At 42.5% G+C, this 25022-nt stretch overlaps 1 protein-coding gene across 3 annotated transcripts; it reads left to right on the top strand.

Annotated features, from left to right (window-relative positions):
• Nucleotides 1–51: 51 nt before the first annotated feature.
• TEX29 (testis expressed 29) lies at nucleotides 52–14445 on the top strand. 3 transcript variants are annotated; one of them, XM_079973130.1, is made up of 5 exons: nucleotides 52–1484; nucleotides 3579–3689; nucleotides 6997–7066; nucleotides 9029–9142; nucleotides 14269–14445. In XM_079973130.1, the coding sequence occupies exons 1-4, from the start codon at nucleotides 1298–1300 to the stop codon at nucleotides 9123–9125; spliced, it is 465 nt and encodes a 154-aa protein (XP_079829256.1). In that variant the 5' UTR covers nucleotides 52–1297; the 3' UTR covers nucleotides 9126–9142; nucleotides 14269–14445. The 3 variants fall into 3 exon arrangements, with proteins under 3 accessions (XP_079829256.1, XP_079829257.1, XP_079829255.1); XM_079973131.1 differs by lacking the exon at nucleotides 14269–14445 and adding an exon at nucleotides 10790–12932 and having other exon boundaries at nucleotides 7027–7066; XM_079973129.1 differs by lacking the exon at nucleotides 14269–14445 and adding an exon at nucleotides 10790–12932.
• The last annotated feature ends 10577 nt before the right edge of the window (nucleotides 14446–25022 follow it).

The following is a 25022-nucleotide window of genomic DNA, read 5'->3' as shown; positions in this document are numbered from 1 at the left end:
TTCATGGGGCTAAATATCTAAATACTTAAGTGGTGTTGTGAATTTGGAAATAGGAACTAATCCCAATCCTGGAACTAACCCTGTTTAACATTACATTACTGCACCGTATATGTTAGTTCAAACGTGCAGGAGCTTAAGGGACAGTCCCTTGCCTTGAGGAGCTTACAATCGAAACTTTCAACAGGTTTCCCCAGGCTTACCTTTTGACACTTTTGAGATATGGTGCATTATTTTTATTTATGATTCCCCCCCCCCCCCCATATCTTTCTGTGATGAAAAGTGACTTGCAAGGAATTGAAATATATAAATGCCCCCCAAATAAACAAAAATAAATAAACAAACACACACACAAAAAACCATGTACTTCTCCACCCCATTAAAAGAGGAGCGTTAAGACGGGCTAAAAATGGTATCAGTTTTGGAGAACAAATATGTATTTGCCTTGGAAAGCTGAGTTTTCTTGGGGAGATCATCCCGCAATCTAGGGAATGGGGAAAACATTAATGAATAGTCCTGTTCTCTCATTGCAACCCTCTGCATGTCTGGAATTTCCCGGCTTTTCAGCCACAAAAGGAACTGGTACATAATCATTTTTTGGGTGGCTAGATCCCCAACCCCAAGTTGAGACAGATTTCTACATTCATATAAAGGGAGTTAGCTCATCAATTTCTAGTGTCTGTGCTGTAATCTTTACCAGTACCAGCACTGAATGTGCTTCCCTCCACCTGGCACTTTAGCCTTAGGCTTCATAGTCTGCTCAATTCCTGTTAACTTAGCAGTATACCCTGTATGGACAATGTGGTACAGCCTTCTCAGCTAGAAGCAGGAGATAACTTCTCCAAGCCATGGGCAGTTTCGCAGGAGTCCGGGGAGAGCTATAAACCTCATCTTCTCCTTTCTTTGCTCAGGCTTTGTGTTGCATTTTTTACTTCCATACCCGTATCCTCTCAACCTTCAAGTACCCTAGGCAACCAGTTTAATGACAACACACAGTCAACTGTGATGTCACAACTTGCAGCATCCTTTAGTTGTTCCCCATGACAGCGGGGAGATCATTTGGCAGACTTGGTGGAGAGAAAGCATGAGAGGGGGGTCAAGGCAGGTTTCCACACTAGGTAGATCAGCCACCTGCTAAATGTATGGAAATAGTAGCACTTAACCAATATCTTGAGTATTTTTTTCCTGAAAGAACTTACGAATCAAAGCTGTTGGCAAATCCACAAGAATGTAGCCGTTGTTTTTGTTTACATGACTGCATTAAATATTTTTTTACGGATCAGTATAATTAAGCCCATTAATGAAAGACCTGGAAGAACTTGGGCAGAATCCAAGGCTTATTTTCTTAATGTATTGCCTAACATTGTGGTCTCCTCCTGGCTTGTGTGTTCTTTCGCCTCTGAAGTTAGACAGGGCAATACAATCTCCACCCTTGCCTCATCGGCTGGAAAAACGAAATACCAATTTCCTCCGTTACGGGTTTGCAGGTAAGAAGTTAGCAAACTACTGCTTTGCTGCCATGAACTGATTAAAGTACCCTATAATAAGATGACTTTTTGCAAGAGACGGTCAAGTTAACTTTGCACTATATTCACGTTCACTGTTGGGATACAGAACAAATTAAGTTACACAGGAAGTGTTCTGGAAACCTTGGTTTTTTCTCTGTGTTTTAATAGTACAGAGTTGTATCCAACCTGTTGCTCATAATAAAACAATCAAACAGAGAGCTAGGGAAGCAGCTTGTGTTAGTGTAGTAAATATTGTTTTATTATGAGCTATTCAGCTATGCCTCACTGCTGGAAGTCCTTAATGGAATAAATAAAATCTATGTTTTCAAGCAGATCAAAGAAAATGGGGGTGGGGAGAATTGTGCTAAAAACAAACATCTTTTACAACATTTGTGGACTAATTTTGCTGTTATCTGTGCTGTTCCTGGCTGAAACAATGATGATTCAATTATTTCAGGAAAGGTTTTCAATCGTTCTTTCCAATTGAGGCCACCACCATAAGATTTCTGGCAAATGTTGTACAGGTGTTATATTATCTGCTGGGGAGCTCCCTCTGGTGGCAACCACATATAAATCTGTTAAAAATGGGAAGAGTGCATGCAAGTGGACACATACAAGAGCAAAGGGGCTGTTGAAACTGGCATCTTTGAATATATTTTTTAAAATAAAAAAATTACATATATATGTGCATAGATAAATTGATAAATCGTCTGAAACTGGTATGGCATTCAGATCACGATACCAGTTTCAGACAATTTGAGCTGGTGCTAAAACACCCCAGCTCAAATTGCCTGCAGATGGACTCCATCTGCCTGCTTGCTTGCACCTTTAAGGAAACCTCCTGTCCCACAGCTGAGCCATTGAACGAAGTCCCGATGCTCCTCTAGCTTGTGTGAGCTGGAGTGTTATGGGGGCTTTGTAGGGCTAGGCAGGGAAGAAGAAGCAGCTGTGATACACACCAGAGTCAGACATACTATATCATATCGCGGTATTTAGCTGCTGAAATTTCACAACGTTGAAAACCAGATATTGCTCAGCCCTAAAGGGGCTAGGAAACCAAGTCCGATGAGGAATGTTTGAAGAGTATCTTTATCCTGGAAAAGAGGCGATATGGTAGCCATCGTCAAATATGTGAAGGGCTCTCACATAGAGAGGATGGGGAAGAGCCACTATAGCTCAGCGGTTGAGTATTTGCTTCTCATGCAAAATATATTTGGTCCAATTCTGGCATGTTCAGGTAGGACAGGGAAGGATCATTGCCCGAGACCCCAGAGAGCAGCTACCACTCATTGTCAACAAAACTGAGCTTGGTGGGTCAGTGATCTGGCTGCCTGTCTAAAGCTCAGCTTTCTGTGTTCCAAAATATGGTCCTGCAGATATGCACAGGATGCTGGCAGAGTAATTGTCCCACAAGCACTGCCTTCTGTGGGGCATACTAGGTAGCAATGAAAGTGTGCCAGAGTTTCTATCCTGAACAGCCAGTCCAGAAGGACACTGTGGTTCATGGTATCCATATCTGTTGAGAGACTGCTGAGTTACAGTCTCCATTGTCTACTTGGCAAAGGTCAGTAAGCAGAACCACGAAGGAAGTGTCAGTGGGAAACATGGGTCAGGAGATGCAGGAGTACAGAAAAAGAAACTTCCGACTTGAAGAACTATTGAGAGGAAGGGGTATGGCTGGAATCTAATCTTTTGGGGCTTCATCCTGTCCCTCAGCTCAAGTGACTCATTTCCCGTTTACTTTGACCTGCTGTGTTAACTTCAGCATAGAAATCTGTGTGCAGAAGTGTCTTACAATATCTGTCTGCTGTTTGCATTCCACTTGACACAGAATTTTTGTGAGAAGTTTGGTTTCCCTGTCCCAAATCAGTCATATGGGAGCATGACAGATCCACATATGTGCAAAAAGTCTTTGGATATGAGGTTTTAGGATTAAGGCTATTGAATGCAGCTCGTAATCTATTTAAAACAAACAGAACAGCAGTGCAAAACTCTTAACTTATTTGAATAGATCTATTTAAAAATCATGCTTGCAATTCACTTTGGACCTTTGGGTGTTTCTCTTTTTTGAAGTATGTGAATTCCCCTTTTATGAAATATGCCGTGAAAATGTATCAAGAATTGAGTGTTCAGAGTTGGGGTGCTGTTTCCACAAACAAACGTGCTATAAGAAAGCTGTACCACGTAAGTAACTATAATTTTGTAGCCCAAACTCAAGCCCAGTTGCCAACCTTTAGAGCAAATTCCCCTTTCTTCAAGTAAGAACATTATTATTATTATTATTATTATTATTATTATTATTATTATTATTATTATTGTCATCCCTCTGTGGCTGCTTCTAGAAAGCAGATTTCCTGGTACAGCCACAAATTAACTTGGCAATTACTGCACAAAAACAAGGAGATGTGATACAGCATGATCACAAATGTTTGACAGGAGGGTTCTGGAGAGTAGGAAAGAAGAAACTTTTCATTTCCCCTTTCTTCCCTCTTGAAGCCTCATTGTATATAGCACAAGGAGAAGAGCTTTTCTTAAAACTCATGGTGTGCACTTCTCCTACACCCAAGTCCTTATTTCAAGACTCCTATAAGATCCCATGGCTTAAGCAAGGCAACTCCTATCGACCCACCCCGTTTTTCCTTCCTCCTCTCCAATGGACACTATCAACACCCCATGGCTCCTGAAGGCTAGTGAGCATGCTCTGTCCTAGTATCTCTCTCTCTGGCAGGAGAGCTCTTTTCTATCATTTAGTAATGAATATACTATGTATGTACATGTGTATGTATGGACAGTAGTATTGCATCCACCATCTTGACTGTACTGTGGATGGTTTTGTATCACTACCAAACTGACAGACATGGCACCATGAAGTTTGCGACTGGAGGAAAGACAAAATGTCCCAGTTGTTTCTTCCAGTCCTTAACAGGACCCTTGTAGTGTATTCAAGGTTTACAGCAGGGGTCGGCAAACTACGGTCCCTGGGCCGGATCAGGCCCGCCAGGGTTCTAAATCTGGCCCGCCCAGCCATTTAAGAACCCGCCGTGAAGCCGAGACTCCCACCGATGGTGACGAGAGGAAGAGGCCAAGCGGCGGCTCTGCCAATCAAACGCCATTCCTGTTTTACCTCAGTGTGGCATGTGGACATTTCTGCCAATCAAATGCTGTGCCGCACCAGGCGCAGCGTTTGATTGGCAGAGACGTCCCCGCGCTGTGCTGAGGTAACCCAGGCTCGTGTTTGATTGGCAGAGCCACCGCCGCTCAGTCTCTTCCGCCACCGCTGTCGCCCTGGTGCTCCTGTGGCTGCTGCCACTCTGTGTCCCCATGAAGGGGGCGGCAGCGGCGTTCCTGGAGGAGGACAGCAAGGCCCGGGCTGCTCCAATGGCAGTTGACATGACGGAGGACGATGAGGCCAGTGGTGAAGTGGCCCAGGCGGTGGCCTTCACCTCAGGAGGATGAAGGGGTGGAAACACCTGCACGGGGCGGCAGATGAAGGTGAGGCACCAGCTTGTCCTTGTCTCCGTCTTCGTGCTCCTTGAAAGAGGCGTGTGCCGCTCTCGGCCAGCTCCTGCAGGCTCCTGGCTTCCGAGGTGCCCAGCTCCTGCAAGCGTGCCAGCCCACTCTCCAAAACTTCCCGTCCGGCCCCCAACAGTGTCTGAGGGACAGTGAATCAGCCCCCTGTTTAAAAAAGTTTGAGGACCCCTGGTTTATGGGGACATGGAAAATTATAAAAAGAGACAAAGTGCGGGGAGGGGGGAGGAATCCTCATCATCCAAATATTTCCACTCCTGTGTTAAAGAACTCAGATTAGGGGCAGCCAGCCAATCTCATGCCTAAGTGTTTTAGGGCTATATAATGGAGTAGGCAGAAAGTTTCTGGAGACTGGGAAAAGGAACTTTGATTTTGCACAGGAATGGTTGCTTTTTTGTTTTTAAATTGCATTGCATTTTCAATGTTCTCTTTGCACTGGAATTCAGTTGCGAAGTGCCTTGGGAGCCAACTTTCTGGAATATAGGATAGAACAAAATGCAGTGAAAACGAATACCTAGGAGAATACCAAATAATCCTATGCACAGTCACAACATGGGACTCTGAGGCACAGAGCCAGTTCAGAGGCAGTGTGGATTGCCTTCAACCTGGCTGGGCCCATCTGAACTCAGATTAATAAACCTGTTGAGAGTCTGTTGGGATTCAGGGCTACAATCCCATTGGTTGTGGGTCTCCACTAGATGGAGGCGGTAAGTGCTGCTTCTGACTTGGCAGGGCCTTAGCAGGGCCTGAGCTACCTGCTTTGTTTGTTGGCTACTTAAATGGGCCTTGGCCACAGCAGCTCCCCAACTCAGCTGGCCTGCACTGCTGGTAGGATGACCACATCATCAAACAGAGGACACAGATCTGCATAAAATTTGCATAGGCCAATCTATATGTGCCAATTCAGATTTAGAAATAATTACTATAAATTAAGGGACGCGGGTGGCGCTGTGGGTTAAACCACAGAGCCTAGGACTTGCCGATCAGAAGGTCGGCGGTTTGACTCCCCGCGGTGGGGTGAGCTCCCGTTGTTCGGTCCCTGTGCCTGCCAACCTAGCAGTTCGAAAGCACCTCAAAGTGCAAGCAGATAAATAGGTACCGCTCCGGCGGGAAGGTAAATGGTGTTTCCGTGCGCTGCTCTGGTTCGCCAGAAGCGGCTTAGTCATGCTGGCCACATGACCTGGAAGCTGTACGCCGGCTCCCTCGGCCAGTAAAGTGAGATGAGCGCCGCAACCCCAGAGTCGGCCACGACTGGACCTAATGGTCAGGGGTCCCTTTACCTTTACCTTTACTATAAATTAAATAGAAGTAGAATGCATCTCATGATAGTGGGGAAAACTTTGGCTGTCCAAGTGTTGTGGTTCTTTAACTTTAACTGCAATCTTTTAAACTATTTGGACCCATCAATGCTTCAAAGAGCTGACTCCTTCAAATACAGGATAAATGGCTGGCCATGGACTTCAACATTCATGACTGCATTCCTTTCATTGTTTAGACAAACCCGAAGAGGCTGTGTATGAAGCTCTCCTTAACTGAAATGTTGCCTAAATATACAGTTGTGTATGTGCGCATGATTTGGGGGAGGGGAAATATCCTGGTTAATGTGGCCCTTTTAAAAAATAAATAAATGAGAGAACCATCTCTCCTCTTAAAGTGAAGACTGTGCCACACAGGAAAAGTCTGACGATGTCAACTGTAGCTTTTCAGTTCAGAAGATGGTTTCAATCGCTTTGAAGGGAAGTTTATCTATAGGATTAGGCAGAACAGGATGACTCTCAGAGGCCTGTTTTAATCAGTGGCACAGACCACAAGGTAAGGTAGGCAACTGCTGTGCTTGTAGTGACCATGTAACTCTCCATTGCATGCTTGTAGCAAAGCTGTCCTTTATAAAGAAGATAAATAAATTCAAAATTAACACTTCACCCTGTCAGAAATTTGAAGAAAGTTGCATTTTTATTTTTAGAATACATGAAAGCGTTTATTTGCTTAATAGTGATCGTCATGGTGGCCTTCTGTATATTTGTGCTGTATAGGTAAGTTGACGCTTTATACAAACTTGATTAGCTAAATATTGGCCTCCCATGAGTTACTTAAAATATTCCAGGATTTAGCCCCAAGAAAACGTTTCTAATGTTATAGTTTAGAAAAGGAGAGCAGGATTTTATTTTTTTCTTCATATTGATTCATGAAAGAAGGTATGAGATCCACAAAAAGGAGGAGATTGAGAGATGTGTGGCTGAGGGCTATAGGTTTTGGACTGACTGACTGAATAAATGAATGGGTTAGTTCCATCTAAAGCCTATAAAATGCTTTTATTTTCTTTGAAAGAAAGTTTAGATCATTTGTAATATCTTAAACTGGTTGCATCTGGAAGAGGGGGCTTTCTTGTTTGGTGGTCTATGTGGAAGAGTGGGAAATAATAATAATAATAATAATAATAATAATAATAATAATAATAATTTTATTATTTGCACCCTGTCCATCTGACTGGGTTGTCCCAGCCACTCTTGGCAGCTTCCAACATACATGAAAACCTAATAAAATGGTAGACATTAAAAAATTTCCCTATAGAGGGAATACATCACACCAAGATATACCAGTAGAATTCTAAATTTAGATTCCTAAATTAATCAGCATGCTGCACTGGGACAAGCAAGGTAATTTTCTTTGGTTTTATGTCTGTGTTTTCATCAAAAGGGTATTAAGAGCTTAACTACAGGTAAGATCAGGGTCCCATTCCATCGAGAAGCACCTGTAAGTAAGGTTTCCCCTGGAATGGTTTCTCAGATAGCAAAATGTGGGTAACCTGTGGCCTTCTGAATGATGTGAACTACAGATCCCAACACACCCACATAGGCCATGTGGACTAGGGCTGATGGGAATTGTAGTCCGAAACCGCTGGAGGGCAAAACATTGGAACACCCCTGACATAAAAGCGCATGAACCCAATATTATCTTGGGACTGCACACTGCAGGGTGAGATCAGTGATAGAGAATGAGTTTTTAAATTTTAATCTTTGGGGAAACTTGGCCTGTATCAGTGGCGGACTTTGGGCTCTCAAATTTTGGTGGTGCCCTGGGCGATGCTAAAATTTGGCACACACATTCCGCCTCATTCACTCTGTTCTACAGCATTGTTGTGGCACCCTCTGCTGCGCAATGCCCAGTATGATCACACAGGTCTACTGTAAAACTGCCTCTTCTAGTATTACTGATCTTCAAGCTGAGGAGCTGCTAATGAGCTTTTGAGAAAATCCAGGGATTCCTGAAACTGTTTGAAAACCACTGGTTTAACATAAAGTCCGCCTCAATCCAACAGTGCAGTGTGGAATTTGTACTATTATTATTGTTATCATGGTGGATAAAAATGATTTTAAAAACTAGATTTTTAAAATTTAAATTTAATTTTTAAAATAAAATGCTTTCGGAGGAAAAATCTTTCTAAAGATAGTTTCTATTTAAGTTACATTATAATCTAAAGGCTATTCATCAGGAAATAAGTACCGGTATTTATTTTTTAAGTTTTTCATATGTGCCTAAAACTTAGTCTAAATTTTTCTTTTTATTGTTTAACCAAATCAGTTAACAAATACGGATACATATGCTATAATATTACTGTTTTACTTAAATTGTTTAAATTGTTATTAAGGAAATGATTATTTTTCTCCTTCCAATAAAGTACAGCAGAAAAGTTGTCCAAATATAAACAGTTAACTTATTCAACCTCACAATAATTTCATAATTATCTGTCTATCTTCTAACAGTATAACCAAATCAGTAATTTTTGATATAACCGTAAAATTTACTCTGAAAATTTATTATTCCAAACATGAAACCTTCATCTGGTTGTAAATTATAGATTATACCAGCAAGAATAAGTCTTTCTGTAAAAAAATGATTTAAATCAATTCTTACTGACATGATTTAAATCTATTTTATTCAAATCAAATCCACCCTGGTTATTATTAACAGCAAATAACAAAATTTCAAAACAGTTGTTGTGCAGGTAAAAAGAGAAAGTCATCTTTAGAGGATGAAGTGAAAAGTTCATCAGATGAAAGTGACAGTTCTGCAGAGTCTGATGAAGATTAGCTCCAGGTATATGAAAAGTAAGTGGTTTTTGTGTGTGTGTTGCCCTGTGGAAGCAATTGCGTGTCGAGGTCCCCAAGTCACCCCCCAATAACTCACATATCACACATCAATTTTTGTTTAAGGTTTTTGGCATGATTTTGGCCACAACTTTATTTAAATACACACATGTGAGCAGTTGCTTAGACATTGGTTACGACTATCTGTCCTTGCCCCTGGGACAGAACTGACTTCCGGATTCCAGCGGAAGCCAGTCAGGGAAACAATTCTGGGGAGAAATGAAGCTGGGCATCAGTCCCTCACTTCTCACCGGCATGCTCCTGGGGGCTTTCACGGCCCAAGTCCAATGCCAGGGATTAGGACGAAAAGGATGGCAAGCCACAAGCCCCTGGATTCCTTTAACGGAATTCCCTTTCCGCACCACCATTGGAGGGGTAGGCACTTACCCCTCCACCAACCAATTTTAACCAATGCCTAACCGCCAACCTTACAAGTTGTGACTATTTGCTACGCAGTAGGCAAAAACCAAATGGCACCAGCCAATCAGCCAGATGGACAAAATTCCTACCAGGCTCCTGCCCCAATGGCAGACGACCCCATGACAGGCATAGCAAGGTCAAGCAAACAACCTCCCCAATTCAGGGAGGGTGGGCGGGTGATCCGGTGCAAGCAGCCAAGTGGACGCCCAAAGCTGGGCATCCAGCATTTAAAACCTCTGTCCCCTCCTCCAAATTGGCAACAGGCAAATCTCCCCAGCAACCCAATTTAACCATTCCCTGCCTGGGTCTCTCCAAACATCCACCCAGCAACAAATGGGGTGGCCTGTATCCCCCACCGCAACACGTGCTCTCTGCTAAGGAGAACACGTTTTACTGAATGCTTTCTCATTATCTGATTCAGTAGTGATCATCAGGGCAGTCCAAGATGGTATTCAGATATGTACATAGAAGCAAAAGTGTACTTAAGTTCCCAGATCAGATTCCATCCCTGTTAGGGATGGGGGCGAAATCTGATTCACATTCACATTTAAAACTGAATGAATCAAATCTGCACTTTTCGAAACGGTAAGAAAACTGAAATGCAGCCATATTTTGAAATTCACACTTTCTTTTTTTCAAATTTTGCAATGCAGTTCTCAAACCAACCAATTTTTTTTTTTAAGGCATGCATTAGAAGAAACTGTGCATGAATAAAAAGGAACATATTAGTAAACATAACATTCAGAAATGCCTAATATTTGGAGAAATGGCTAGCAAAAATGTGTCCATTAGTCAGAATCACAGGCAAAAATGTGTTAGGAGAAATTTGCACCAAATTTTTAAAGACATTTCATGAGGTTGTTTTTTTTAAAAAATGCAGAGAACTGAATTGAAGATTGGAAAAAAGAGAAACAGAGAGAAGCAAAGCTGACTGTTGTTTTGATTATGTTTTAATGGATGCTTATTGCTGACTTTATTCTTAAATGCTGTATACTACCTTGATATATTTTTATGAACGTGTGGATTATCAATCAATCAATCAATTATCTTTCCAGCAGATAGCACTCAAAGTACTGATTGGGACAGGAAGGGTTAGTACTGGAAGTGGACATGTCAGAAAAAGAATTGCTCGCTCTCTCTCTTTCTGGATTTGATTGCTTCTAAAGCAAGTCATTTTGTTCTGTTTAGCCCTCACTGAATTGTAGAATGGCAAGACAGAAGTGGACACCAAACTTGGATTTAATTTGGCCGTGATGACTTCATTGCTTACTAAGAGCCTGCCCAGCACTGACTCCTGAAACAATAGGGTCTTATTAAACAAATACCAACTGTGCCCTTTTAAAATCTTACTGTGCTTGCTTTAGAATAGCTGCAACATGCCCATTAAAAAGAAAACAAAAAAACAAAAAATCCTAGGAGGCAGTTATGGAGTTGTGTTGGAAGGGGAGGTGTGTGCATGGTGCGCGCACACACAAAATAAAATTTTGTAAAAAAAAAGGAAAAGCTTGGTTCAAAATCTTTCCCAAAGGGTGTGTACACATGATGTTTTATTCTAGAATCAATTGGGACTTGTTTCCCCACTTCACATACTGCAGGGGCAGCAGTCAGGGATTATGGTAGTGGTAGTCCGGAAACATCTGGAAACCCATGGGTGAGAAAAGCTGCTGTAGACAGTACTGAGGTGGATGGAGCAATGGCCCTATGTTCATATATCTGCTCATCTCTTAGCACACTAGTGTTTCTTGACACACTACAGTAGATTCCCCCGCACATTTAAAACACATTCAATGCACATGGCTTCCCCCAAAGTATCCTGGTAACTGTGGTTTGTGAAGGATCCTGGGAATTGTATATCTGTGAGGGTAAACACTACAGTTCCCATGATTCTTTGGGGGAAGTCCTGCCCTTTAAATGTATGGTGTAGCTCTGTCGCCCCAACCCCCACAGTTTGAGAATCACTGCATCACATGTTTCATTATTCCAGTACGTATGGTGAAATCATAGCTGGGAAGAGAAACCTGGCTGCTATTATGTTCAAGTATATCCTTTTCAAGCAAAATGCTTCTCAGTTCATCATAAATGTTACCAAAGGTCCCTTTTGTCCACCTCCTTGAATAGCTTCTTTTCTTCCCCGCTATCCTTGCTGCTTGGAATTAAATTCAAAGTGTTGCTTTATCAAGCCCATTTGTTGTTATAGTCACTAGTTGATTGCAAATGTACATCCATTCTCCCACCCCCCCTCCAGCCTTTTAAAAAGGGCTGATCACTATGGTAACCATATTACAGAAATGATCTTTTCGCCTGGTCTCCTCAAAACGCCCTTCAGAAAAAAGGTCATTTGGTATTAACATTTTCTGACGAAAACTTGAAATGTTGGCGGCATTGAGACTATTCAAGGCTCCTTGCCATGGTCTTATTTTTCTCCCTCCTTCCCACCCACCCCTCTTAACCATCCCATTATCTATATTTCAGAACAATATCAAAACAATGCCAAATATTGATGCCCCACATAAATTTGAGGTTGCAGCAGTTTGAACATGTTTTGAAATATGAAGATTCTATTAAAAGACTGCCCTTGGAGAGAAATTAATGGCAGTATTCTCTTCCTCCCATCTCCTTCTCTTTCTCAAGGACTGGGGAAATGTCGTTTGAGTATACACTTTTATTCCATGAATGTCAGTGTGCAATGGATTCAATGGATGAGGAGGACCATTGATTCTGAATCATCAAATCGCTGTTTGTCTCAGAGAACTAAAATAGCAACGGCAAAGGTTAACGTTCTAGGGAGAGAAGTGCTGAAGGGGTTAGGCTAGCAAAAGGGGGGACGGACCCAGTTCTGATTATAATAACAGAGTCGTAGGTTAGCAATACAGAAAATTATTCCCATTCTTTCTCATGCCATTTGTATTCAGCTTGATTGGACATGATGTCTTGGTGGCACTGACACAGTCTGTCCAGGATACTAATATTTGTATCCCAGAAGGCAAAATCTTCAATGGATTTTTTTTCAAGTGCTTCTCTCGCATTTTGATAATGGGTAGACCAGTTAAAAGTTCCCCCCCCAAAAAAAAAAATTTTAGGGAGGAATGGTGAGTGTTAATCCACGTTGATAGGTATGTGCCATTGGTAGAAGGTTCGTGCCAATGCCATCCTAACTTCATTCCTCCTCTTTGCCCAGAGTGCTGCTAAAGACTAAGAGGATGTTTGTTTAATTGGAAACCCTACTGAGATCTAAGGCAGCTGAGGCAAAGGAAACACTCTTTCTTTGCTCAATGGCACTGGCTGAAGGATGTATATAAGGTGGCCTTATTAAAGTGACAAGGCAATTTAATTCTTTTGTGCACAATGATTCTACTTCATTGATTTACAATGGGAAGGATATAATTTTGCTAGTGTTGGCAAAAAGCTCAAATGTCAGGCTTTTCAAATTGCCATACTTGCCTTGTTCGGGATGAATAATGAATAAGTCACCTTTTGTCTCCTGTTAAATATTCTTGAATAAATACAAAGAGCACGGGAGACATAAATGATCGCCCGATTTTTTTAATGTTTAAAATAAAGATCAACATTGTGATAAATGGTTGAGAATGTTCCAGGTGAAGTAATATGACTCTGCTGATAATTATGTTATCAATTATAGAACCGTCCAGGTGTAGAATGTGTGGCAGGAAGACAGACCTGCAAAACCCAGCATGCCAAACATCTCTGAAGGGGAAAAAACCAATTTACAAAGCTTATACAGAGCAGGAAAATCTTGAACATGAACATTTTGAAATTGCTTTGATACGTGCGTTCATCTGCAACTCTGGCCAGTGTAAATTGTTCTGCACCAGATTTTGCAAAGCACGCAGCAATTGCAGTTAACTTTGGTTGGGCTTGAATACTGTGCTTTCAAAGAGGAAAAACCAGACATCCTAAGAGAAAAATAATGACTTCACCACACTCAGTAGTAATCTGCAAATTCTGCAAGCCCCAAGAAAGCACCCTACTGTATTCATATTTGTACAGTTTGCTTATTCCATGTCCCAGCAGAGCTTAACAGGGTAACAATAGGGGAGGGGAATCTATTCAAATGGATAGCATCCTGCAATTTGCATTTTCCTTTTCATTTGAAAAATACCATCCCATGTTAATACATGGAGATTTATGTGGAAGAGGCCTTTTACACTACCATCCCATAACTTCCTGATCAGCTGCAACATCTAGCTAAATCCTGCTGTTTTTCACTATATTAGTCAAGTCACTCACCTCCTGTCATCCTAGAATGTGGAAGTGGTCAAGTTAAAAGATGATTAAAGGGTTAATGTTTGGTGTAGTTTGACTATAGGGGAGCTTCTATTTCCTTGTCCTGTAGTTTAAGACTAGCCAGGGCAACAATAATGAATTTCATTTAAAAAATGGTTACTCAGCTGTCGACTCGGCTGAACTTTGGTCTTAATGTTCAATATTTTAAATACATTCACTTGGTCCAGTAAAACCTATCATCAGTATATGAATTGTACATGAATTAGATCCTGTGGCATTCTGTTCTCATCCAATAATTTCGATTAGGTTAATTTCTACCTTACTGCTGAGGGTGTTTTTCCCCTTTGTGTGGACACAACTTAGATTAAATTTTATGGAAAAAGTAGTATTTTCTTTCTTTCTTTCTTTCTTTCTTCAAATAGGTAGCTTTAAGAAGGTTTGATGAAAGCTCAACACAGAATGACTGTATCGATCCATGCACTTTCATTCAAGTGGAGCATTTGAATAAGAAATTCACAGAAATTCATACTTTGCTGGCCTAGACAGAATCATGTAATTATCTCTGTAAGAAAGTTTATGCAGAAATCTGGACAATCGAACAGCAGGAGGTGGAGCGAGTATGACATATGCAAATAAATACAAAGTTGGGAGGCATTGCTAACACGATGGTTTTTTTTTTTTTTTTTTTTTTTTTAATACACTGTGTGAACCAGATGCAGGGCATCAAAGGTTGGCATCATAGGGCTCAAGCCTTCAACTTAGCAGAGGGTATTTCCCCGACGCATCCTTCCTCTTCCTCATGGTTGCTCCCTGTTCAATGGCACTCTCTGAATTTAGGAGCAATGCAAAGAGAAGGTCTGCACTTGCCTTGCCCTTTGGGCAGAGGAACAAATTGTTGCAAGAGGGTGTGGTCAGAAGAACGAGGAGGAATGGAGGTGTTCTGCTTAGGGTCCAACCACAGACCCACCCAAGATCTGGAGTCAACACTAATTGTGTGACTTCACCAGGTGGAGAAATAAAGAACCGAATTCAACAGCTCAAGTAACTGATCATTATTGTAAGGACAACGATATAAGAATTTTAGCGAATGCATCCAGGACAGACTGACGAGATCACAGAATTGTCAACAGACCAACTGGGGGTTGTGCCTGCTGTCTCTGTTCTTGGCCTATGCATATTGTAGCTGCTCTCTGCGCAGCTGGAAACCCTGCAAAAGGCAGCGCTGCCCACTGCATGGAATCTACATCCATAAACTTGCATGTGCAAATGTTTGCTGAGTGTGTGGAAGGCTGAGCTGGTGGTAAGCACCATTACATCCTCCTGCATGGGAAAAAAAAGTATAATGTGATGATTATACAAAGAGGGTAGATTACATAGTTGGATTAATTAGGCAATTATACAATTAGGCATTTTTAGTAAGGACAGGAGAATGTTGGGACCTTTGTACAAGACACTGGCGAGGTTACATCTGGAATAGTATTGTCCATTGTTAGTAACCAAGTTCAATAGGAAAGAATTAAAGCTGGTCTAGATGCCTGCCAGAGAACGAGAGACTGAGAGAGCACAACGAAGAAGATAAAAGAACTAAATAATATTAGCTGGTTTAGATAATTTCATCCAAATTCATTTTGTGACAAGAGATTAAAGGGAGCTTGTCCTTTTTAGCTTGGAAACAAGGAGGCTAAGAGAAGATATGATGCTATTCAGTAAATATATTAGCAACGGATAATAGGAAAGCCACCTAATTAGGTCAAAGAATGTTGTGTGTACAAACTCCGGTGACTGCAACATGGAATTTAGAGTTGAAATCCAAAGAACGTTTCCAATGGTTGCCGATACAACATTCTAGAATAGTCTCCCTGGAATAAACATTGGTTGAAAAAGTTCGAAAGAGAACTGGATACATTTGCAATGCAAAATCCAGCTTGCAACTGCAGTTCACATTGATTGGTTGTCTGGAGTAAGGAGCAGGGGATAGATGACCCTTCCATGTTTGCCCTTTGTTTCCCACCTTATTAAACAAGATGTCGCACACACTCTGCCTCAGTTTTCCTACTTCCCCCTGATCCAGCAGTGCTGTGTCTACATCCTTGCTTGTTTCACTGACAGTCACACAGTCGGTATGATGCCCTCCTGCTCCTAGGAAGCATACTTCATTAAGCTGCTGAGCAGATTGGCTGCCATTTTCTGACACTAGCTCACTCTCTCTTATCGTAGAATCAAGTTTGATAGCTAAAGATGTGGTCAGATTCCCTGAAATTGTGAACCCTACTTAGTACCTAAAGATGGGTTCATTCATCATGAAGAGCCTTCTAAGTGTACTTGATACTGTTGTGTACTTGATGCTGAGCGTACTTTAAAAACAAGAAAACACCTTCTGACCTTTCTGTTTGACACAGGAAGACTGGGGCTGGAGAAGGTATTCACAGCCAGTGCATCCAGTCTCACCACTTGAGGTGAAGCAGGAAGTAGCATCCCACATGGCTGTTCTGCCTGCTCCACCATCTTCATCACCAGCGGGAGAAGTGGTTCTTGCATCAGCCATGGAGTGACTGGTGGAGCATCCATGGGGGTGTCCCCTCAGGGGCCTCTGCTGCTTCTAGGCAGCTGCTTCACCCTGCCCCATGAGTGGGCCAGGACCGCCACACTGTTTACACTCTCTGCTCACATGCATTCTTTTCAACGCATGAAAAGGGCGAGTGCATTGCAGCATCAACTGGTGTGACAACACGGTGATAGTACAGAGTGAGACAGTACTGGAATATGAACTAATTTCCAGCATCTGATTTTAGTCCAGGCTTCTCAACCTGCACACACCAGGTAGTGCTGTTTTACCATACAGTCATACCTCATGTTACGTTTGCTTCAGGTTGAGCATTTTCAGGTTGCGTCCCTCGGCGACCCGGAAGTAATGGAAAGGGTTACTTCTGGGTTTTGCCGCTCCGGAACGGATCCCATTCACAACCAGAGGTACCACTGTATTGCCTTATAGGTCTTCGCCATTGAATTTTTATCCAGTGGGGCCATGAAGAAATTGGGGGGGGGGGATCCCTCATTGGTTGTTCATGGAACTTCACTGGATGCTTTTTCAACAATCAAAACAAAACTAAAACAACCTTTTTTTGACAGACTGGGTGAGCAAACTGGGGGTGGGCCTATTTAAATAGCACTCTTCTCTCTGGTCTGCTTGGGCGTCCCACTGAATTGACTGCCATGGGGAACCCACTGCCCCCCCCCCCGTGCTGATGTCACCATACGGCCTCCTCCCTCAACAGCATAGCCGCACCAAGGTGGGACAATCTTGCTCCCCTCCCCGCCTCCATGCCGGGCTGTGCGTCAGGGACCCCAACCAACTTGCATAAATCATGGCCAAAGAAATAGCGTTCTGCTATTCTAGAGGGGACCAAGATGAATAGAAGATGAAGACATGGTCCCACCTTGGTTAACTCATGCATTTTAATATATACTTTACGATGGTGCATAATGAAAGAATGCAAACTTAATGCATTGCTCCATTTGCTGATGCTACGAAGCTGCAGTTTAGTATTCAGTTCCATGGCACAGGAGGCAAGGCTATCAGCCTTTGCTTCCTTGGATGCGAAATATTGCATCTTTCATCAAGGTAATGTATCTTTTCAAAAAACTGTCAGAATCATTCAGATTGAATGAATGAAGAAATCAATAGTAAAATTATATTAAAGAAAAACACTGCTTTGCTCACTATTAAAGGTTTCAAGTTCAATAACAGTGGACTTAAAAAGAAGAAGAAGCCCTTCTTAATATTTTGATACATAATGCGCTCAATGCACTATACTGAGGAGAACTCAAAGGGGGCCACCAGTTAATTTATGTTGCTTTCAATCCCCTTTTAGCTGCTTCCAGTTCTGATTCTCTCTTGCATACTTTCTCTCTTTCTTTTGGAATAGAGAAGTCACTTTTTCTTAGCATGAAAAATGGTGCCACACCTTGAATAGTGCTTATATAAAGGCAAAACTTTAATTCTTCTGCAACACCATTTTTTATTTTTATATAAAAAATGTTGCAAACAAACAAAAACAAACAAACTGGACTTAATAAAGCCATTGCTTTGTATTTCTTGTCCCTGAAGACTAGTGTAACCCCTACTTCCACAAAAATGCTGTGTGTGTGTGTGTGTGTGTGTGTGTGTGTGTGTGAAAAGGGAGATAGTCGGAACACACCCATTGCTTTCAATGGGTGTACTAATACCTCGGTTTAAGAACAGCCCTGTTTACAAACCATTTGGTTTACGAACTCCGCAAAACCGGAAGTAGTGTCCCGGTTTGTGAACTTTACCTCAGTCTAAAAATGGAATCCGAATGGTAGAAGGGCAGGCCTCCTTAGGGAAAGCGCGCCTCGGTTTAAGAATGGTTTCGGTTTAAGAACGGACTTCCGGAACGAATTAAGTTCATAAACCGAGGTACCATTGTACTAGATGTCACCCTGTAGATTTACTTTTTGCAGAGCAAGCGGATGCATCAAGATCACCTTTTAGATAGCGACCAGAGCACAAAGAATTAAGTGGGAACTAAACCGAAGAACATAATGAGAGTGTGCTGGATCTGACCAGTCCTCAGCAAAGCCCCACTGCGCTCCCAGTTCATGAGGAGACCCACCCTGGAGCCCAAAAGATACATCGTCCAAGGGCTCTGGGGAGGGTCTCCTCATGAGCCAAAGGCACAGCAGGGCTTTGCTGAGGCTCTTCAGCCTCCCAGCTAACAGGTGACCCGTGGGAAAGCCTCACCTCAGCTGAGCAAGGCCCCAGCTGTTCCAGCTCACATGAGCCAGACAGGTGCAGTGGGGGCTCGTTAAGCGGCTTGGCTGAGGTGTGGAAGGCTCCCATCGCCTCAGCTCAGCAGGCCTCTGGCTGGAGAGGAGAAGAGGATCCCTTTGGGCTCCCTGATGGGTCTTCTGGAGCAAATGCATCTTTTTTTCTGGGGAAAAAGCACTGGGTATAACTCATTGAAGGCTGAAAGAAAACTTGAGGTATGTCACTGTATTATTAAACAACCAAGCAACTATAAACAAAATGCAGTTGAATGCCAGGATTGTACTTAAAATAAGACAAAGGCAAAGGGGCTGTTCTTACCACAAAGCGAAGTGAAGCAGTTGTTTTGAGAGGCTTCCAGTATCCATCTTGACAGGTGGGAGGAGGAAAGAAAGAAAGGTATCATTTTGACTTCTTGTTTCCAAGGTGGGAAATGTCTCAGTATGTCAGCATTAGATGCCAAGTTCCCTATTCTGTAATGTTATCAACAAGGATAGATTTAAATGATATCTCTCTATTTCATCTCTGGGTTCCACAGAACGGGGCTTGGCTTGCAAAAGAAATCTCTGCCCATGATAACAAAGCTGGGATAGCTGCAGAAAACACAGATCTTGTGGGCCCTCAGAGGTGTTGTGTGTAGGCATGCTTGGTTCTAAATAAGGAACCGTTCCATCACTGTCGATCTAGCAATGGCCAAAGTTTACTACTTTCTGAGTACTCCATTCTCTACCGTTCCACATGTGTGAATAAACTGACCTTCCCAGAATACCTGATGAGAAACCTTGTATTTTCCTAGGCCTCATAATTTGTTTTTGTTTTTTTAAATAATCTTTATTACTTTTCAAACTTACGGCAGACAAGAAAAAAGAACAAAAGAAGAAACAATACAATAAACAATACAAAACACAACCTTAACACTAAATTAAACAAAACAAAACAGCAACAATTTAAAAAACATATAGCATACCATTTCATTAGTCTATCTTTCATTCCCATATTTCATCGACTTCCTCTCACCTCCCTTTTTGTATTCCACTTCTGTTACTTGTTTCAGCAAATCCTTTCCATCTTTCTCTATTTTTATCATTATGAATGTCTTAACATATTTTTAACCTTATTTTCCATTAATACTAAAATACTTATTTATACTTAACTCCTTATAGCATTTCTGCTAAAGCCATAAATTTTCATTCCAACAATTTTCAAACACTAGGCCTCATAATTTGTAAGCCGTTCCCAATAACCAGGAAATGTGCTTTGATCGGCGCATACTTTTGACTCTGTCTCCCAGCCCACTAGATATTTTCACTTATTTCACATTTATAAATTGCTCAGAATCAGAGGAATTTGGGTTTCCCTCCCCCCCCTCCTTAGAGCCCGCCTTGTTAAGAAACTCTTGAATGGTATAACTAGTAAATAGCATTCATTTCCAAAATTGAAATGAAAACCCCAAACTGGAAAACCAGAATTAACAAAATAAAAAAATTCCTTCCAGTAGCACCTTAAAGACCAACTAAGTTAAATAACTTAGTTGGTCTTTAAGGTGCTACTGGAAGGAATTTTTTTATTTTGTTTTGACTATGGCAGACCAACACGGCTACCTATCTGTAACCAGAATTAACAAGACAGGCTTAAGACAACCACATATTAGAGTTGTCAAATGATTAAATAGTTTTTAGTTTTAAGCGTTTGTTTTTTCACTGATTATGATGTCCTCGTGTAGTACATTTAAGTAGATTTGCAGAGCATCCCTGCTAATTAAACGTGTCCTTTGGGGATCCTGTGGTATCGTACAATTTAATAAACAAAAGTTCTCATTGTTAGAAGGAAAGGCCACCTTTAATATTTTATTTTTCGTTTCATATTATTACCAATAACACACCGGAAACAAAATAACCTGAAAAACAGAAGATACGTGCTCTTAACTCCCAGCTCCAACCAGTGGCGTAGCGTGGGTTGTCAGCACCCGGGGTAAGGCAAGTAATTTGCGACCCTAACCCGTGGATTTGCGCCCCCTAACCCGTGGATTTGCGCCCCGTAACCCTAACCCCCAGATGTTGCGCCCGGTGCGGCTGGCCCCCCCTGCACCCCCCACGCTAGGCCACTGGCTCCAACCCCTCTGACTAATCGACCGGTTTGACTGACTCATGTAGTGCTATCACACAAGCAGCCCAAACACACCATTCTGCCCTCAGCTCTGCATCTCAGGCTTCTTCTTCTCATTTTCCATGGTTTTTCTTCAAGCTTCTATTTGCTTCTGTGCATCCCTGGTGACATTTTTAGCCAGCTGGCAAGGATCTTCACCCTTCTCTCCTCTACAGAGATTAGATTGAACAGAGACTGTTCGGTGAGTTCTGAATTGGCTGCACTCATTTTTGGAGAGTGTGCTTATTAATGGCACACAGACTTCTTCAATATCTGTGCCATGCTGTAAAAAGATGAAAGGATGCCTCAGGTTGGGGAGTGCAGTTGGGGGAGCAGAACTGCAGCAGACGATATATTAATTGCTGAGAAAAGCAGTGAGTACTTTTTTAAACGAAGGAGTAGTGGTTATCTCCACCTCAATAAAACATTCACCTGATCACTGCCTGGTAGAGAGGGTGCCCTTTGGCTGGGAAAGACCCACAAAAAAGTAGTACTCCAGTACACAAATGGGAGATATACTAATACTCCAAGTGACTTGGATTCACACCACAGAGAATTATTATTGTTTTAGTACTTTAGATTCCATATCTACCTTTTACCATGAGGTCCCATGCCACTGGAAGTATGTGAGAATGTCACCTCAGGATCAAAGAGCAAGTTGCACGGGAACTCCATATTAGGAATTGTAGCGGAAATGTGGAAGATGAATGGTTAATCTGAAAACGTGTATGTGGCCTCGCACAATTAACCCTTCATATCACCATATGAAGTGACACGGGTGGCGCTGTGGGTGAGCTCCCGTTGCTCGGTCCCTGCTCCTGCCCACCTAGCAGTTCGAAAGCACGTCAAAGTGCAAGTAGATAAATAGGTACTGCTCTGGTGGGAAGGCAAATGGCGTTTCTGTGCGCTGCTCTGGTTCGCCAGAAGCGGCTTAGTCATGCTGGCCACATGACCCGGAAGCTGTACGCTGGATCCCTCGGCCAGTAAAGCGAGATGAGCGCTGCAACCCCAGAGTCGGCCACGACTGGACCTAATGGTCAGGGGTCCCTTTACCCTTTACCTTTACTATAAATTAAATAGAAGTAGAATGCATCTCAGAGGACGCAGGTGGCGCTGTGGGTTAAAGCCTCAGCGCCTAGGGCTTGCCGATCGAAAGGTCGGCGGTTCGAATCCCTGCGGCGGGGTGCGCTCCCGCTGCTCGGTCCCAGCGCCTGCCAACCTAGCAGTTCGAAAGCACCTCCGGGTGCAAGTAGATAAATAGGGACCGCTTACCAGCGGGAAGGTAAACGGCGTTTCCGTGTGCGGCTCTGGCTCGCCAGAGCAGCGATGTCATGCTGGCCACGTGACCCGGAAGTGTCTCCGGACAGCGCTGGCCCCTGGCCTCTTAAGTGAGATGGGCGCACAACCCCAGAGTCTGTCAAGACTGGCCCGTACGGGCAGGGGTACCTTTACCTTTACCTAGAATGCATCTCATGATAGTGGGGAAAACTTTGGGCTGTCCAAGTGTTGTTGTTCTTTAAATTTATCTTTACCTATCACCATATGGAAGCAGGGCTTCATGGCTTTCCTAAAGCCCAGCAGTAGTGATTCTAATGCTGACATGATTGCTTACAGCTGTGCTCCTAGTGCAGAGATAACACAGCTGTAGTTTAATACTTTGTTTGCCTGCTGGCCTAGGTCATGAGACTCTCATGCCTGGTGAAGGTAACTTAACAATCAAGCCAGGGGAAGGTAGCTTAAAAACCTTAGGGCTTGAGTGGGGGAGCTTTGATGCAGGAATAAAATGACGTAGGTGCTGCATAGGCTGGCTCGAATGAGGTCTACTCTGCTGCTACCCCTTGGGGCTCCCAGCAATTGAAAGGAGGGATTGTCATTTGGCTGGTATGTTAGTCTACTTTATTCTTGTGTGTGATAGGCCTGCTGTGAAATAAATTTCAGCCTTCCTTCATTATCTGTGTTTTGAAGAGAAAAAATATGCCTCAAATTACTGCGAGGAGGACAGTAAGTTTGGGAGATTTGCATTGATCAGTAAAGAAAAACTAATGAAAGTGCCTTTATGATAATGTTCACCTGAATGCATCACTGATACGTTAAGAGATGGTGGATCACCATAAACTTTTGAAAAGGCTGTGAGCTATGTAAAAGGTAAAGGAGCACTGGAAGGTTAAGTCCAGTCAAATTCGACTATAGGGTGCGGCACTTATCTCCACTTTCAGGCCAAGGGAGCTGGCGTTTGTCCACAGACAGCTTTCCGGGTCCTGTGTCCAGCATGACTAAACCACTTCTGGCACAACGGAACACTGTGACAAGTGCCAGAGCGCACGGAAACGCCGTTTACCTTCCCACCACAGCCGTTCCTATTTATCTACTCGTGCTGGTATGCTTTCGAATTACTAGGTTGGCAGGACTACTCTGGCTAGTAAAACAAAAGATTCTATCTTTGGGGTGTGCTAGTTACTTGAGCTTTCTGTGCCTGTTGTTTCCCTGCCTATGGTTGGCTAGTCATGTGCAACTACTTACTGCCACACAGATTCCAGCATTTGCACATTGCAGCAAATGCCATTTTTCAAGTGTGTGGAAATATGAGGAACAACATATGACCATATGGCTTTGCTACCGTGTGCAAAAATGGCTGGTGATAGAAAATGAACCAACATGCTTAGGAGTATGCAGTTAACAGAAGAACAAAAGAAGAACTTGATGGGTTAGGCCAATGGCCCACCTAGTCTAGTATTCTGTTCTCACAGTGGCCACCCAGATGCTTGTGGGAACCCCGAGCACAAGGACAATCTCCCTCTCCTGTGGTTTAGAAGCATTGCTACCTCTGAAGTTACTTCATGTAATTGTAATTCAGAGCATTGTCTGAAGGTATAGAATGTCTGAAGCTAACCAGGTCTGGCCCTGAGCAGCATGTAAATGAGAGACCAACTGGGAACTACCTGAGTTGCTGTGAAGGCTTTGAAAGACTAGCAGGATATAAACATAACATGCAAATAAGATGCTGCTTTGTGACCTAGCGATTGTGCTTGTTGGCTTTTAGCTGAAGTCTAATAAATGCAGTTTTAGAAAAGCTAAAGCACATCTAAAGCCACATTGTCAATTAAAAGGTAAACAATATTTCTTGTTGGTTGAGTACTGAGGTGGGGGGTAGTTCACAGACTTCTTATGATCTGGGATCCTAAATTTAGTAATTTTCATATTATTACAGCAAAGATTAATGGAGGGGTGAGATTTCTGCATAGGAGGGTATCTGAAAGGGATTTCAGATGCCAAGTCTTATGGCAGCCCTGGTGCGATGTTGACTTAAGCTGTGTTGTCGGTACCTCTTCTTACTTAGGGTTTCCATCCAAGCTTCCAAGGGCTGTTCAATTTCTTTATTTTTTTTAGAAGTCAAATTACTGTTTACTGATGAAGAAAAGAACATCAATTCAGATTAAGTGTAAGGCACCAGAAGTTAAGGATTTGGGGACAAGCTGTTTCATACTTGGATTTCTAAACCCAAAAGGAAACCATGATAGAGCCGAGCCTGCTGAAAGTCTGTTTTGTAGTTTATTGTTTTACCGAATGCTAAATCATTCACTCATGCCCACTTCCAGAATGCGTCCTTTAGAGGCAGAGTTCTAACTCAGAGTTCAAGTACAAGTTTAAGTCAAAGAAGAAGCAAAGATCTCTTACATTAGATTTCATCCATTTAGAATGATAATGTATGATTGTATTGATACTGGTTATTCCTCTTGTGTTGAGGCACATTGGTACACCCTCCTTATCAGCTAGGCGTTAAGCCTTCAATATTGCCATCTGTGGCAGAAATAAGTTTACTGCTGAATTCAGTGGGGCATTCTCGCATGGAAAGGTGTATATCAGCCTTCCTCAATTAGATGCCCTGTCAGTGTTTTGGAATACAACTCCAGTCAACCAGAGGTAGTGGTTAGGGATGATGAGAGGTGTGGTTCTGAGAGGGCATCAAGTTAGGGAAGGCTGATACAGAGGACTGAAGCTTTAGTCTGATTGAATCAAACTTGTGCACTGTGGTGAAGCCAATTCCAGATGCGGCGCAGAAGGCAGCAAAAACAATGTTGTAGAAAAACGGAGTGAGACCATTTTTTAATATTTATAAGTTGCAGAATTATCTTGGTTTACATATTCTTAGATGTGTGGTGATTTCTTAATGACCGCTCCCCACTTAAAACGGGGGGCGCCTTTTGCGTGGACGCGTGCAGCCCTGGATCTGGAGTGGCCCCATCA

Source organism: Podarcis cretensis, assembly GCF_951804945.1.
Source record: "Podarcis cretensis genome assembly, chromosome: 4".
In the NCBI taxonomy this organism is placed as follows: Eukaryota; Metazoa; Chordata; class Lepidosauria; order Squamata; family Lacertidae; genus Podarcis; species Podarcis cretensis.
The sequence above is the reverse complement of the archived record's forward strand: the minus strand, read 5'-3'. Positions and strand labels throughout refer to the sequence as shown.